This window comes from Pelodiscus sinensis, chromosome 7, assembly GCF_049634645.1.
Source record: "Pelodiscus sinensis isolate JC-2024 chromosome 7, ASM4963464v1, whole genome shotgun sequence".
Lineage (NCBI taxonomy): Eukaryota > Metazoa > Chordata > Testudines > Trionychidae > Pelodiscus > Pelodiscus sinensis.
In genome coordinates this window covers 37,609,522-37,624,035 of record NC_134717.1, presented here as the reverse complement: position 1 = coordinate 37,624,035, position 14,514 = coordinate 37,609,522, and the positions used below count along the sequence as shown (strand labels likewise).

The window sequence follows — 14,514 nt, the reverse complement described above, 5'->3', positions numbered from 1 at the left end:
ATGAAAATCCTGACTTCAACAATGATTGTGACATCTCCAGGAAACTGTTTGATTTTCCTTCTTGTCACCAGAGATTTCTTAAGGACACATCATTTTCACTACAGAACACTTTTTTCAGTTTCTCAGCTTTTAGGTCATGTACAAAGATACAGACCTTCGGTATCTGGTTCACATTCCAATAGAAGCAATCTCATTTCAAGAGTTTATATACACATCCCCTCTCCAGGAAGATGATTATACAATTAGCTTAAAAAAACCTATTTTTCCACTAGTATAGCAAATCCAAAACCTGAGGATGGATGCCATAGGGTGGACTTTTTCCAACTTACTTGAAGTTCCTAAAATAAATAACTGAAATAAATATAATATCCCAAATCAAGGAGAAGGGGAAGCCATCAATTTAGCTTTGACTTTAGTTGCTAAGGAACTATGGTCTGGGGAATATGGACTACCCTTTGGAGAGTTAAGTCATAAATAGCTATCCCTGTAAGTCACAGATATTAGCCAGATTGGATTACCTTCAGGAAGACATAGAGGAAGGTCTGAAAACAGCTTAACTCTACAAACATTATTGTTGGTTCAAAATCAGCAACTGATTAAATCTGGGATCAGACTCATTTTTTTCCATAGGAAACCTTAGCTTAATTTTTTAAGTCCATTCGAGGACTTTTTCTTCTTCCACATGCCATCTATTTATGTACAATCATTTCTTTGTAGTTGACACTTTGTAGAAGAGCAGCAGCATCTCAAAATTCTATCGGATTAGAAAACTTATAATTAATGGCACAATGCTTGTGCATATTGCATCATTAAAGAAAATTCCACGTTTCATGTGTGTCAGGAGATCATTTAACATTTTGGTCCACCCTACTTCAAGAGAATTAGCTAAGATGCAAATTGGAAGCATAAAGCATCTGATATATCTGAAATGAAGCTAAGTGTAAGACAATCACCAGGCATCTCTCTAGGATCTCACCAGATATGCAGATAACTTAAAGTATCAATATTCTCACTTGCAAGATGGATTTAGATGTTGTAAGACTGGAGTGTATGTGCTCTACAACCAACTGCTGCTTGTAGGTATCATAGTGCACCACCAGATCAACACATACTGGGCAGAAAGATTCCTAAAGGCTGAGTATGGTGGAAAAAATTCCAGTTTCATTAAACATTCTAAATTGGTTCTTCAGTTCTCTGGGGATTCTTGCACAAAGGAGTGATAATCCCAATGGTTAGAACTAATGTAGAAGTTTTTGTAGAAATGTAATGATTGAGAGTGAAGAGGCAAAACTATTCTCTCATGGGGATTAAAGATGTTAAAATGCAGTTAATTGACTAGTTGACTAGAGGATAGGCACTTCCACATTCTTACTTTGAAATGTACAAGAGCTCCTACTGGGGTCTTGTACATTTCAAAGGAGGAATGCGGAACTCTGCCTGGGGCCAGCATGAAGTCCTGCTGACTCCGGGCTGCACGCAGCATGCCTGCTTTGAAATGCACAAGAGTCCCCAATGGGGGCCCTTGTGCATTTCAAAGCCATGGAGCCTTGTGCATTTCAAAGCCAAGTCCCCCGCTGACCCCAGGCTCCATGCTACGCTGCATGCTGCTAGGAGCCCAGGTCAGCTGGAATCCCCAGGTACCACGCAACACTTCCCTGTTATGGGGAAATGCTGCGGGGAGCCCAAGGCCAACTGGGAGTCCCCAGCTGACCCTGGGCTTCACAGCAGCTGCCCCTTTGAAATGCCTGGAGGTAGCATTTTAAAGGAGCAGCCTGCCGCATATCTGATCTGCGGATCAACTGTGCAGCGCCCCCTTTGAAGTGCCCTTCCCCCCCCCACCGCTTTGCTGCCTCTATTTTATCCTTTAAGCAAATAGTTATCGGATAGTCGACTAGTCTTTAACATCCTTAATGGGGATACCATACTAGGTTCATTATTCTACCAGGAGGGGGCACTCTTCTTTCTGCCATGCTAATTACCTATAATATAATGGTAAAAATATTGATCGTATTATAAAGTGAGTCTTTATGTGCTTTTATATACACTTGAAAAAAGAAAATCATATTTTTCATATGAAATACCTAATAAGATTATTACAAATGGAGCTTGAAAGGCACTCTTGTGATCCAAATGAATATATAATACAAAGTGGTCTGTTTCAGTAAGTAAAATAATAATGTACGAATACATATACTGTAACGGTAATATGTGTTTTACAATTCTTGAAATCCTAATTTTGTAAAGTAAGCTCTGTACTGTTTGCAAAGATCTATAGCTCAATCAGTCCTTATCTGTCATTATGTTCATCAGTAATGATTTGTCACATTTATTAATTTGACTGTTATATTTCTTTAATAGGTATTATTTTTTTTCCCCAAGAGCATACACATTGTATGATTCTGTCTTGCCACTTAAAAAAACTTATTTTTCATATTAACATTTTAGTCTTTACCTTTTTCATGTCTAGTCATTGTGTGGTTTGTTATTAATATTTGAAAAATGAGATAATTTGTAACTACATTTTGTAATAAAATATTTTTGCTGTTATCCATTTTCAAAGAATGCCTAATTTGCTACCATAAGTTTTCTTACAAGTTTTTCTCTCTATTTGTTTATTAGGTAGTTGTGAATGCCCTTTTAGGAGCAATACCATCTATTATGAATGTACTTCTGGTTTGCCTTATATTCTGGCTGATTTTCAGCATCATGGGAGTAAATTTATTTGCTGGCAAGTTTTTCTACTGTGTTAACACCACAACTGGCAACCAGTTTCCAAGAAAAGAGGTTGAGAATAAAACTGTTTGTGAGGCTCTTATGAAAATCAGTAAAGATGTCCTGTGGAAAAATGTGAAAGTAAACTTTGATAATGTTGGAGCTGGCTATCTTTCTCTACTTCAAGTAGTAAGTGAAAATTTGGTGTATATTTTTATAGTTTAATTTCAAGTCTATGGTTTATAGAAGTGAAATTGGATCTCTTCATTTTCATTATCTTGCCATATAGTCATAAGTAATGTATTATAGAAACTGTTTGTGCATTTAAAATATAAAAATTTAGGAGTCTTGAGGAGGAAACTGTTTTTTATGAAGTCCAAAAGCAAGTTTCCACGGAGTTTACAAAAATGCAGTTCCAAAGCAGATATTCTGGACGTTTATCAGGGATTAATGGCGGGCTTGCTTACTTACATGTTGATGATGTTCCATGCAAGCAGCTTAATACTTGTATTTGTAATCACTTTGGCATGGTAATATGTAAGTTTTGTAAAAGGAGGGATATTTAATATCAGCCAGAATATATTAAATGAAAAATGAAAGATCTGGTGGGGAGAGGGAGGGGAGGAAGTTAAAGCTCATCCCAGGTATCTACAGATTTCAATAAAACATTCCAATACCATGGAGTCAAGTTTAATAAAATTTGCCTATTTTTTAAAAAAATTTCACTATCTAATTATGCAGGGAGTAGACAGATGTGATTTTTTACTATGGTAACCCTGTAGGCAAACTGCAAGACCTTGCCCAATTTTCAGGGCAAATATTATGAAGGGGCATACATTTAGTCATTTAAAATTAGAAACCAAGTAAAATGGTGATAAAACACCTTTTTCTTTTTCCATGTTGTATGCTCCTGATTTTTTTTTTTTTTTCCAGTTCAGGTGTTTTCCAACCGTTACCCAAGCTTTCTGGGCTTTTGTTTAACACTAGGCCAACTATTTTTAGGAGAACTGATTAGTGTCATGATTCCAAACACAAGTATTTCCCTAGCAGACCATCTGTAGAATTAAATCAATTAAGACAGGAACATGCATATCTAATCAGGTTCGCTTGACAGGCTGCTTCCAGGAAAACATTTGTGCACATAAATATGTGCTAATTATTATTCTCTCAAATTCTAGAGCTTGTAGCAGGTAGCCCTCTGCTGGCTGGCTTCCATTAAGATTGATCTTGGGAGAATCTGCACTTAATGTTAAGGAGGGATAAACAATATCTGGAGTACAGGGGTGTGTCTGCCTTTGTTATATGTGTTGTGGTTCGACTGTGTATTTGAATATCAATTTCACATATATTCAGCATATCAATAGATACATTGTTTCTAGTAAAGTTTAGATGTTTACGCTTTTTGTATGGTTTGCTTTTTACCCAATTTTGTTATTTATATAGTAGAGATTACAGTGTTAAGAACAAAAAGTATTACTATTGTGTTTATCTTTTCTTGAAGTACCAGTTTTGCTATATCTGATAAGTAGTTATTAACAGAAGAGTTGAGCAAATGCCAGATGATAATTTCCTTTAAATTAACTCAGCTTGCATCAACCCAGGTCACACTAGGATGGTCTTTGCCTATTTGAACAGAGGTTTGGGTTTTTTCACATTTATGTTCACTGAAAGTGATTTCACTTCACAGTCATTTCAACTACAGAGAGGCTAAATGCAATAAGAAGGTTCCAGTAAAGAGCCCAGAAAGAAGGGAAGAGCTCATCCTCTTACTATTCAGTTTCTCTACTATATTGGTGTCAATGTGACATTTCTCACATTGACATGGTACTGTGTAATGGCACATGCCACAGCTGCTTCTAAGACAAGGGCAGTTTGTGCTAATGGATATGTCACTACAGATTGAATGTCTCTGATCCAGCACCCTTGGGACCTGACCGGTCCCAAATGAGGGAATTTGCCAGACCAGGGGAGGTCCTGGGCCCTGCTCCTCCCGCCCAGCCCCACCGACCCTCCTAGCTGCCAGCCCCAGCTGTATCCCTGCTGGGGTGCCATGACCCACCTCTCTTGCCACGCCGCTGTGCTGCTGTGGCCCCATTAGCCCAGAATGCTGCAGGCCTGGCTCCGGCCCTGCTATCAGGGCTGCTGTCAATCAATTCTTTGTACCTTCCCTTGAAGCTTGTAGCACTAGCTGCTGACAGAGACAGAACAATGGTCAACGTTGTCCAGTGTTTGGAAGTACTTCTACATATGAAGACAGTCCTCCTGCAGAGGTTAAGCTGTTCTTTCTTGGACTATAGCTACTCTGCTGACTCTGAAGTGAGAGTACTTGTCCATACTAGAGGCATTAAATATTGACTAATCGAATAGTCGGTAGAGCACCTCCACCTTTTAAATGTAGCTACACTTCAAAGGCAAAAGCACCATGTGGAGCCTGGGTCAGCTGGAGACTCCCCTGCTGATCCAGGGCTCTGTGTGGCACTGGCACTTTGAAACGCTACAGGGAGCCTGGCATCAGGCTTCTTGTGGTGCTTCAAAGCGGCAGCACCACATGGAGCCCAGGGTCAGTGGGGGAGTCACCAGCTGATCCTAGGCTCCACGTGGCACTACCGCTTTGAAATGCCGTGAGGAGCCTGGGGACACCCCAGCTTCCTCTGGCTGCACCCTGCATTTCAAAGAACCAGCGCTGTGTGGAACCTGGGGTCTGGCCCCAGGCTCCAAGTGGCTCTGCTGCTTTGAAATAACTCCTCCTCTTCCTCCCTCCCCCATGCTGCCTCTTTCTGATAGAGGCAGCAAGTGGGGAGGAGGGGAAGCGACTAGTCGACTAACCTGTCGACTATTCAATAAGCATTTGCCTATCGGATAGTCAACTAGTTCTTCACATCCCTAGTCCATGCGCACTATGTAGTTATTAAAGAGGCTTCCCTCCATCTTAACTATGTTGCTCTGCACTGTGGCTCTTCTGCACTGTATATACATTGCAGCAATTGGGCTGTGTGTTGTTTTTAGGACCCAAAAATGTTAAGCTCGTTGGACAGCTGATGTCAGTGGAAAAAAGAAGTTCCACAATCATGGTTTCCTCCTTTCAGATGCTGTCTTTGTACTTCTGGTGACCTGTATAGAGTAGCAGAGATAGCAGTACCCTGAGATTCTCCATAACTTTGGGCCCCTACAGCTGCTCTTACTCCATCTTAGTGTGTTTCTCCCTGGCACCATATTTGGTCTCTTGAACGCTTTCTTTTTTGGACACTATGGAAGCAAAATGTTATTTATACAATGGCAGTTTCTATCCTGCCCATTAGTATATTTGACCTTGCAGTTCACTACAGAATGAACCTCATGTTCCCTTTCCTCTAATCCTAGAGAATAACATTGGAGGATCAACATTTTTACCTCAGAAGACAAATAACCATGAAATGTAGTATCTCCAAAATAATTCAACTCTTCTTTTTTTCAGATATACAGGCAGTCCCCGACTTACATGGATCCGACTTACGTCGGATCCCTAGATACGAACGGGGTGAGGCAACTCCCGCACATGCGCAGCAGCATTCCCGGGGCTCGCTCGCCTGGGTCCTAGGATCCTCCTCCTCCTCGGGCCGGCTCCGACTGGGGTCCCACAGAGCTGCCGGGCAGAGGAAAAGTGCCTCCCCCACCCCCCTGCCAGCAACAGGCTGCCCCCTCCCCTGAGCAACAGGCTGCCGAACAGACAAAAGCAGCCTCTCTGCCCCTCCTCCCCTCTATACATGCCGGGCTCCCCGAGCGCAGCAGCGTCCCCGGGGCTCGCTCACCTGGGTCCTAGAATCCACCTCCTCCTCCTCTTCGGCCGGCTCCAACTGGCCTCTGCCTGCAGCAGCTGGCCACAGGGACAGGGATCCCGCAGAGCTGCCGGGCAGAGGAAAAGTGCCTCCCCACGCCCGCTGCCCCCGCGGCCTCGCATCCTGCACGCCTCCCCCCTCCCCCCCTGCCAGCAACAGGCTGCCCCCTCCCCTGAGCAACAGGCTGCCGAACAGCAGACAAAAGCAGCCTCTCCGCCCCTCCTCCCCCTATACATGCTGGGCTCCCTGGGCAAACAAAGACTCCACCAAAACAAACAAAGTGCTGGCCTCATTGTGTTAGCAAAAAAAGGACCCTCCTCCTAGAACCCTGGGTGGTGTGTGGAAATAAAGCTATTAGCTCAAAGCATGGTGCAGAGCCGTTTGGTATTTGATGAGTTACTCCTTTAGTCCTGAGTTTGTCACAGGGACAGAAATAGATGTGAAATCTTCTGAACAGGGGAACAGACAGCAAAACAAACATTAGAGGGGAGTTAACCTTTCCCTATGCTATCCAAAACTAAAAAAAATGTTTGGCTAGAGTTTCCCCTACAATATGTACCAGTTCCGACTTACATACAAATTCAACTTAAGAACAAACCTACAGTCCCTATCTTGTACGTAACCCGGGGACTGCCTGTACTTTCATCTTGTGCACCATTCTCTATCTGGGCAACAGCTTACGCCAGATCCTCTATAATCTGTAAACTCCCTACCTGGCTGGTTTTGCTCATTGAGTTTTGCACACAACCAAACAAACTATTTCTCTCTAGTGCTATTATATTGAGTGCCCAAGCTATGATGATTTTCTTGCATTTACATAATGTGTAACATGTTTAGCATTTTTTTCTCTCCTTCTTTACTTATATAACTCTTTACCTTATTTACTGTGAATGCCAATGACCAGAAAAGATTATTAGTTCTGGGATGCTGCTGCAACATTAACACGCCATAAAGACCTATCTGTCATTCCCAATGCTGCTGTCCTGAACCCTGGCAGAGTGGCTTTTAAAGAAATCTTGGAATGCCAGACAGAAAATTAAACAGAGATTAGTAAATGCAGTTCAGTTATTTATCCAGGGTAAGAGGACAGTGCCTGTCCAACTGTAGAGTAATTAACTTGTTTCCAGACCTGGAACAAGAGAAGCTATTACAGAAACTTGACTACAGCTTTTCCAAATAGGACTTTCTTTATATGAATGTGATAAGAGAAAATTTAATTAAAATTGTCTTCAGCCAATAAACGTTAGATTTTTTTTCTAGGGATGAAGCTAACCGCAAAGCCTGTGTGTCTCAAAATGAAAAGTTACAAAATACATAAAATTTTCCATGTCTGCTTGCTTTTACTTTTACTTTTTTCTTTGTATGCTGCTCCAATCCTTTAAAGACATGGTGGTCTATGAAAACTTTTTTTCATATTTGTAACAGTCATAAAGTGGAAACAAAAACATTACCATGTTGTATGACTGATTAGCTCAGATGTTAATCACAGCTGAGCTCATCTCTGGACTTAGGAAGTGTTTATAATAATTCAAATAACAAACACATCCAGACAATGAGAATTTCTTTAGAGATATTCTGTGATCATAAAAAAAGCAACTGAATTAATTAGGAAATTGTTTTGTTGTTTCTCATCACTTTCCAATATGCTAGCTTTAAATTAGAGCTCTACAAGTATGAAATTAATTGGTTCACCAACAAGTCACTTCTTAAAAAAAAAAAAATGAAGTTGGGTCAAACAATTTTTTTTTAATTTTTGGGGAACCAAAAATTTGAAGAAAAATTTACTTTGTGTTGAACAGAACATTTCATTTTGATTTTTTAGTTTTTAAAACATGTTGCATATCTGATAAAATTAAAGTAGATTTGACCATGAAAAGTTTTTTTGGATGGAAAAATTGAAACATTTTATTTAGAAAATGTCAAAATGTAATATTTTTTATTTGTAAAAAAATTATTTAACAGAAACAATTTGGCAAAACTGACAAGAATTTGTGAGATGCTTCAATGCTGCCATATTGACATTTTTTGTCCCAAAAATTGTGGCAAAAAAAATTATCATAGCTATGTTTTAAGTTTTACTATTTTATTCTATGAGTATGCAAATACAGTAAAACTCCAGTGGTCCGGCATCCAATGGTCCGACACCATCTGGAACCCAGAAGTGCTCTTGGCAGCCAGACAATTGGAGCTGCTCTGCCCCGGCTTCGCGAGTCAGCCGCTGGTCAGTTTCAGCAGTGGCTGACTTGGGGATGCCTGGGGTAGAGCAACTGGGGTGTTGCCGGGTTGGTCCCACAGCGCCGAGGGGCGCATCCCCCCCATTCCACCCCAGACCTCTCATAGTCCCCTCTTTTCTATAGTCTGACATATTTGATAATCCGGCACCCCCTAGGTCCTAAAGGTGCCAGATTATCGGAAGTTTACTGTACATTGTGTGGGAAATGAGGTTATTTCATTCATAAGAATATGATTATAAAATAGTTAATATATGGTTTGATCTGAAATTTGACACACAATTTTAACACATTGCCTTTTCATAGGCTACATATAAAGGATGGATGGATATCATGTATGCAGCTGTTGATTCCATTGATGTAAGTACAAGAGCATATTCCAAGATTATTTGTTTAGAGTGGGTAGACTCTAAGGTACACATAAATATCTAACTTGAATGGCAGTGAAAATGACAGATTAAAACATGGCAAATATTCTATTCAGATTAAATTTATAAAGTAATGAAGTGCACGTTTCAAATGAAGCAATTCTTACAGTAGTTTACAATACATTTTACTTACTGAATAAAAATAGATTAATAAAGGCTAACAAAGAATGTTTAAATACTGCTCAAGAATTACCAAATTCATGGCTTTCTAGCTTTTTGGTTACTTAAGTTTGTCACTCTGCATCCTGTTTTCATGTATGACTCGGAAGTGTGCATAGACAACCTGCATTTTAATATACCAAGTGTTACATATGCATTTACCAGCTTTGTGTACCTGGTGTCTACTGAAATCTTACTATATATTTTAGAAATGTCTGTCTTTCTATGAGCTGATTTGTTCAAGAACTCCTCCGAAATGGTAAAAACTAGAATCACCAAATTTGGTATGCAGCTTTCTCTTATAATAACTTAAAGCAAGATAAAGGAATGTGCCTGGATCTGGTAGTTATACTGTATAGAACTATCAGGATCTACTGGTAGATCTTGCAGCCTCTGACAGGTGATCCTGACTGTTTTGGCCAAGAAGCTATCAAGTTCTGGCACTTAGTAGCCCCTCCACCCACTGTCATACTGCTCCTTTCTTCTGTCTTGGAGCTGCCCCCCTGGGAGCCTCCTGCTTTCTGTGCAGGGTGTGGTAGAGAGAAGACGGAGGTCGCTAATGTCAGGGTCCTCATCCCCTCACTTCTGTACCCTATCTCCATTCAGAGAGAAGGGGATGGAGGAAGCTTGTCAATACAAATCCCTGCCACTCTCACACACTGTTCGTATGTCTGTCATTCTCACAAACACACACTCTCCTTCACTCACGTTTCCCAATCCAACACATACATGGGGGGTTGTTGTTACTTCTTGTACTGGTTGCAAAGTGTGCTAGTTTTAGTTTTTGACTAGTCTGTGCATTTCACAATTTTCATTTCTCTCTTACACTTAAATATAATTCTTTGAGTAGTGAGTTCTAAAATGCCTAACCTGCTGTGGCTGGAGTACTGTAATTATCCCTATGGGAATTGCTGCTCCTGGAAGTGGGTGGCACATCCCTGCAGCCCCTGAGAAAGGCAGAACAGGGGGTCTCCACAGGCTGTCCTTGCCTGCAGACTCCACTCTTCCAGCTCCCATTGATCAGTAATGGCAGGGCTACTCAACTTTGGAAGCCCCGGGACCACAATGATACTCAGAGCACATGCCGAGGGCTACCATCAAAAAGTAGCCCATCTGATTAATATACTGGGCCGCTCTATGGTCCGGTACATGGATTGGGGTGTGGGTCCCATCGATCACTCCCCTGCAGTTCTGAAACCCCAGGGAAGCAAATCCGGCCACGGTTATGTCCAGGTCTCCCAGACAGACGACCCTCCATGGCAGGATCGTGTTGATGGCCCTCACAACCTGCAGAAGGAGACAAACAAACACACAAAACAAAGAATGAGAGAGGGAGTGCCTAAGCCCTTGGGAGGTGCATGTCTGACTCCCCTCCTTTGCCCTCCTCCCCCAAACACCACAAGAGTCACCCGCTATGAGGCCGCCCCCCCTCAGCATCAGGACTGTGTGAAGGTGGGATGGCACAAGCCCCCGGGGATGGGGCTTCCCCCCAACCTCCCTTTCCCGAGGGACCCCCTTTTCTAGGACTCCCTTCCTCCCCCCACCCCCAATACAGGGACTGCAGCTCCAGAGTGCCTTACCTCCATGAGGAGGGCCCCGACAGTGAAGTTCCCCATGCCAAACTGGTTGCCCACCGCCCAGTAGCTGTCTGGGGTGGCGAGCTTCCAGAGGGCGATTGCGACCCGCTTCTCCAGGGGGATGGCAGGCCACGGGTAGATGTCACGTCTCTGGAGGGTAGGGGTGAGCCAGACACACAGCTCCAAAAGGTGGCTTTCCGCATGCAGAAGTGGTTTTGAAATCACTGCTGGTCGTCCCAATGCTCCATGACCAGCTGGTGACACCAGACCAAACTAGTGTTGAGCCTCCAAAAATGCCCCTCCACAGTGGGGTGCAGTTGCCAGAGTGTAGCACCCGCACCCAAGGAGAGGTTCCCCAGAATGAGCTCAGGGTTCAGCTGTTGCAGGACCAGAAAGGCAGCTGGCACAAAGTGCTGCAAAAACTGTAGCATGACCGTCAGGGGCCATCACACGCCCAGGGGCAGTTCCAGCTCCATGGCACAAAGGAAAAAGCTCTGGCATCCAAAAATAACAGGGCAACCACAGCAGACACGGCGAGAGCTTTGCTGTCCCTCAAAGAGGTAGCAAGCATGCAGGAGAAGGAGAGAAATGGCTGTCTAGAGGGTCCCTTTAAGCACGTGTCTCTGCGAGACTTGGGCACCAGCACTCAGAAGCAACTGGTGACCTAAAACCCTGGATGAAGTGGTTCTGGGTGGCCTTTTATGCAAGAGAGTATCCAATCAGTTTGGGCACTCTCTTTCGAAAAAGCGCATTGCTTTTTCTATGTGCTTTTGTGTGTGGACGTGCTCTTTCGAAAAGTTTTTTCGGATCATCTCTTCCGAAAAAAGCTTCTTCCGAAACAAACCTGCAGTATAGACGTAGCCTCTATCTGTGTATCTCTCTCCCACGAGACATAGGGCTGTGGTTGTCCTTTCTCCTCAGGACAGCCTACTTACTGAACCCCTCATCCCCAGCCCCACCTCAGAACCATGATTTTAAATGAAGAAAAACAAAACTTACTTGAGTTAAGGACCCAAGGAATGCCGGGTAAATCTTCTAGTGCACAAATAATTGTCGAATTTTAGGAGGTACTTGAAACATCATCTTCAAAGAGTAGGGCTCTTATTATTTAATGCTGATATTTTGCTATTTCTCTTTATTTTGTAGACAGAACAACAGCCCAGTTATGAAGAAAACCTGTACATGTACCTTTACTTTGTCATCTTTATCATATTTGGATCATTCTTCACTTTGAACCTTTTCATTGGTGTCATCATAGACAACTTCAACCAACAAAAAAAGAAGATAAGTATTCTAGCATTTCGTCACTCATCAGGAAGAGATGAAAATGAAATAAATGACTTGAACTTGAAATGATTATCTTGTATAGGGAATGAGAATCATTATATTAGCTTTCTCATCACAGCTAAAGGGAACATGGGCCATATTTGAATCTGGGAATGCATAACTTGATCAAGTACTAAATTAAGTGCAATAGGGTTACTCCACAAGGAGTAACAGTTAATTCGAACTAAGGATTTAGTTCGAATTAATGTTTAACTGCCGTGTCTAGCCGCGGGAAGTTAGTTCAGACTAAGGGGGATTTAAAAATGGCGGCGCCCAGGAACATGCAAATGAAGCCCAGGATATTTAAATCCTGGGCTTCATTTGCAACTCCGTTTGCCCTCATTTGCCTACCTAGTTCAAACTAACGAGCTAGTGTAGACATACCCATACTGATAAGAAATGTTAAAGCAGATTGTGACTTTAGGTGTCTGGGCACTGCTCCAGACCATGTACTTGCCCTGGTGATCCCACCACTAATCACCACTGTTCCCTGTATGCTGCAGGGCAACACATCTTCGCAGGTGATTAATCAGCCCCACCCAGTCAGCTCCCTGCACAGAACCCTGAGCCTCTCACTAGGTGGGGCTGTTTAATCACCTGTGAAGCTGTGCTGTCCCACAGTTTAGAGAGAGCACTGACCATCACCCAAATTTGTTCTTAATAATTGTCATAAGGGGTATATCTAGACTACAGTTTTTTTGTTGACAGAGTATCTGTCGACAAAGCCTCTGTTGACAAAGAGCGTCTAGACTACAGCAAGTTCTGTCGACAAAACAAGCCGCTTTTTCGACAAAGAGTCTAAATGCTCTCTTTTGAAAAAGCACAGTGTGGATGCAATAGCACTTTTTGTCGACAGAATTCTGTTGACAAAAGGCGTATTCCTCGTAGAATGAGGTTTACCTCCCGTTGACAAAACTGCCACGTACTGTCGACAGAACTTGGTGGTACTGTAGATGCAGGTATAGTTTTGTCGACAAAAGTGGACTTTTGTCGACAAAACCCTGTAGTCTAGACACACCCAAGGAGTGAGTAGAAGTATATGAATAGGTAATTGCTGATGAACAGTTAATCATATTTCATAAAGTGATAATGGGCCTTATATCATTAGATCTAAGTCTGTTACCAGCTCCTTCTCACATGGAGCTTTCAAGGTATGACTTCACTGCAACTAGACAGCCATGGCTGTCCCATACCATCTGATGTGAGCTCAGGAGTTCGGGTTGTGGGTCTGTTTAATTACAGTATAGATTTTGGGGCTCTGGGACCCTTTCACCATTCAGGGTCTGAGAGCACATTGGCCAGCCCAAAACTGAAGTCTATGCTGCAATTAAAATTGCCCCCAACCTTAATTCTGCAAGCCCAAGTCAGATCACACAGGCTTTTAATTACTGTGTACACATGCTAAATAAATGGACATCGGCTTGTCATCTGTAATGGAGTTTTCAAGAAAACATTCTCTTTAGACTGGGATCTTCTGAAGAGAGTTAATTTCCTAAAATCATGGGGTTGGAAGAGAACTCAGGGGGTCATCGAGTCCATCCCCATGCCCAAAGCAGGACCAATCTCAACTAAATCATCCCAGCCAGGGCTTTGTCAAGCCGGGACTTAAAAACCTCTAGGGATGGAAATTCTACTACCTCCCTCTCTACTACCTTCTGTAATTGGTTCCCAGAATTGGATGCAGTACTGCAGATGTGGCCTCAGCAGTCCTGACTAAAGAGGAATAATCACTTCCCTACATCTGCTGGCAGTGCTCTTACTAATGCACCCTAATGCCATTAGCCTACTTGGCACCAAGGACACACAGTTGACTTGTATCAAGCTTCTCATCCTCTGTAATCCCCAGGTCTTTTTCTGCCAAACTGCTGCTTAGCCAGTTGGTCCCCAGCCTGTAGCGGTGATTGAAATTCTTCCATCCTAAGTGCAAGACTTTGTATTTGTCCTTGTTGAACCTCATCAGATTTCTTTTGGTCCCATCCTCCAATTTTCCTAGGTCATGCTGGCCCTATCTATGCCCTCCAGCATAGTTTCCTCTAAAAACTTGCTAAGAGTGCAATCCATCCCCTCATCCAGGTCATTAATAAAGATATTGAACAAAACTGATCTCAGAACCAACCCTTGGGACGCACTTTTTGATACAGACCGCCAACCAGATATTGAGTCAATGATCACTACCCATTGACCCTGACAATCAAGACAGCTTTCTATCAACTTTACAGTCCATTTATCCAATCCATACTTCTTTAACTTGCTGGCAAGAATACTG

The 14,514-nt window shown here is 42.5% G+C and overlaps 1 protein-coding gene across 3 annotated transcripts in view; it reads left to right on the top strand.

The window, feature by feature from the left end:
- Window positions 1–14,514, top strand: part of LOC102458957 (sodium channel protein type 2 subunit alpha-like) — a 167,254-nt gene that overhangs the window by 144,183 nt on the left and 8,557 nt on the right. For all 3 annotated transcript variants that reach the window (XM_075933532.1, XM_075933531.1, XM_075933530.1), the window contains 3 exons: window positions 2,620–2,901; window positions 9,065–9,118; window positions 12,069–12,206. In XM_075933532.1, the coding sequence (XP_075789647.1) occupies window positions 2,620–2,901; window positions 9,065–9,118; window positions 12,069–12,206 (474 nt within the window). The remainder of the gene's footprint in view (window positions 1–2,619; window positions 2,902–9,064; window positions 9,119–12,068; window positions 12,207–14,514) is intronic.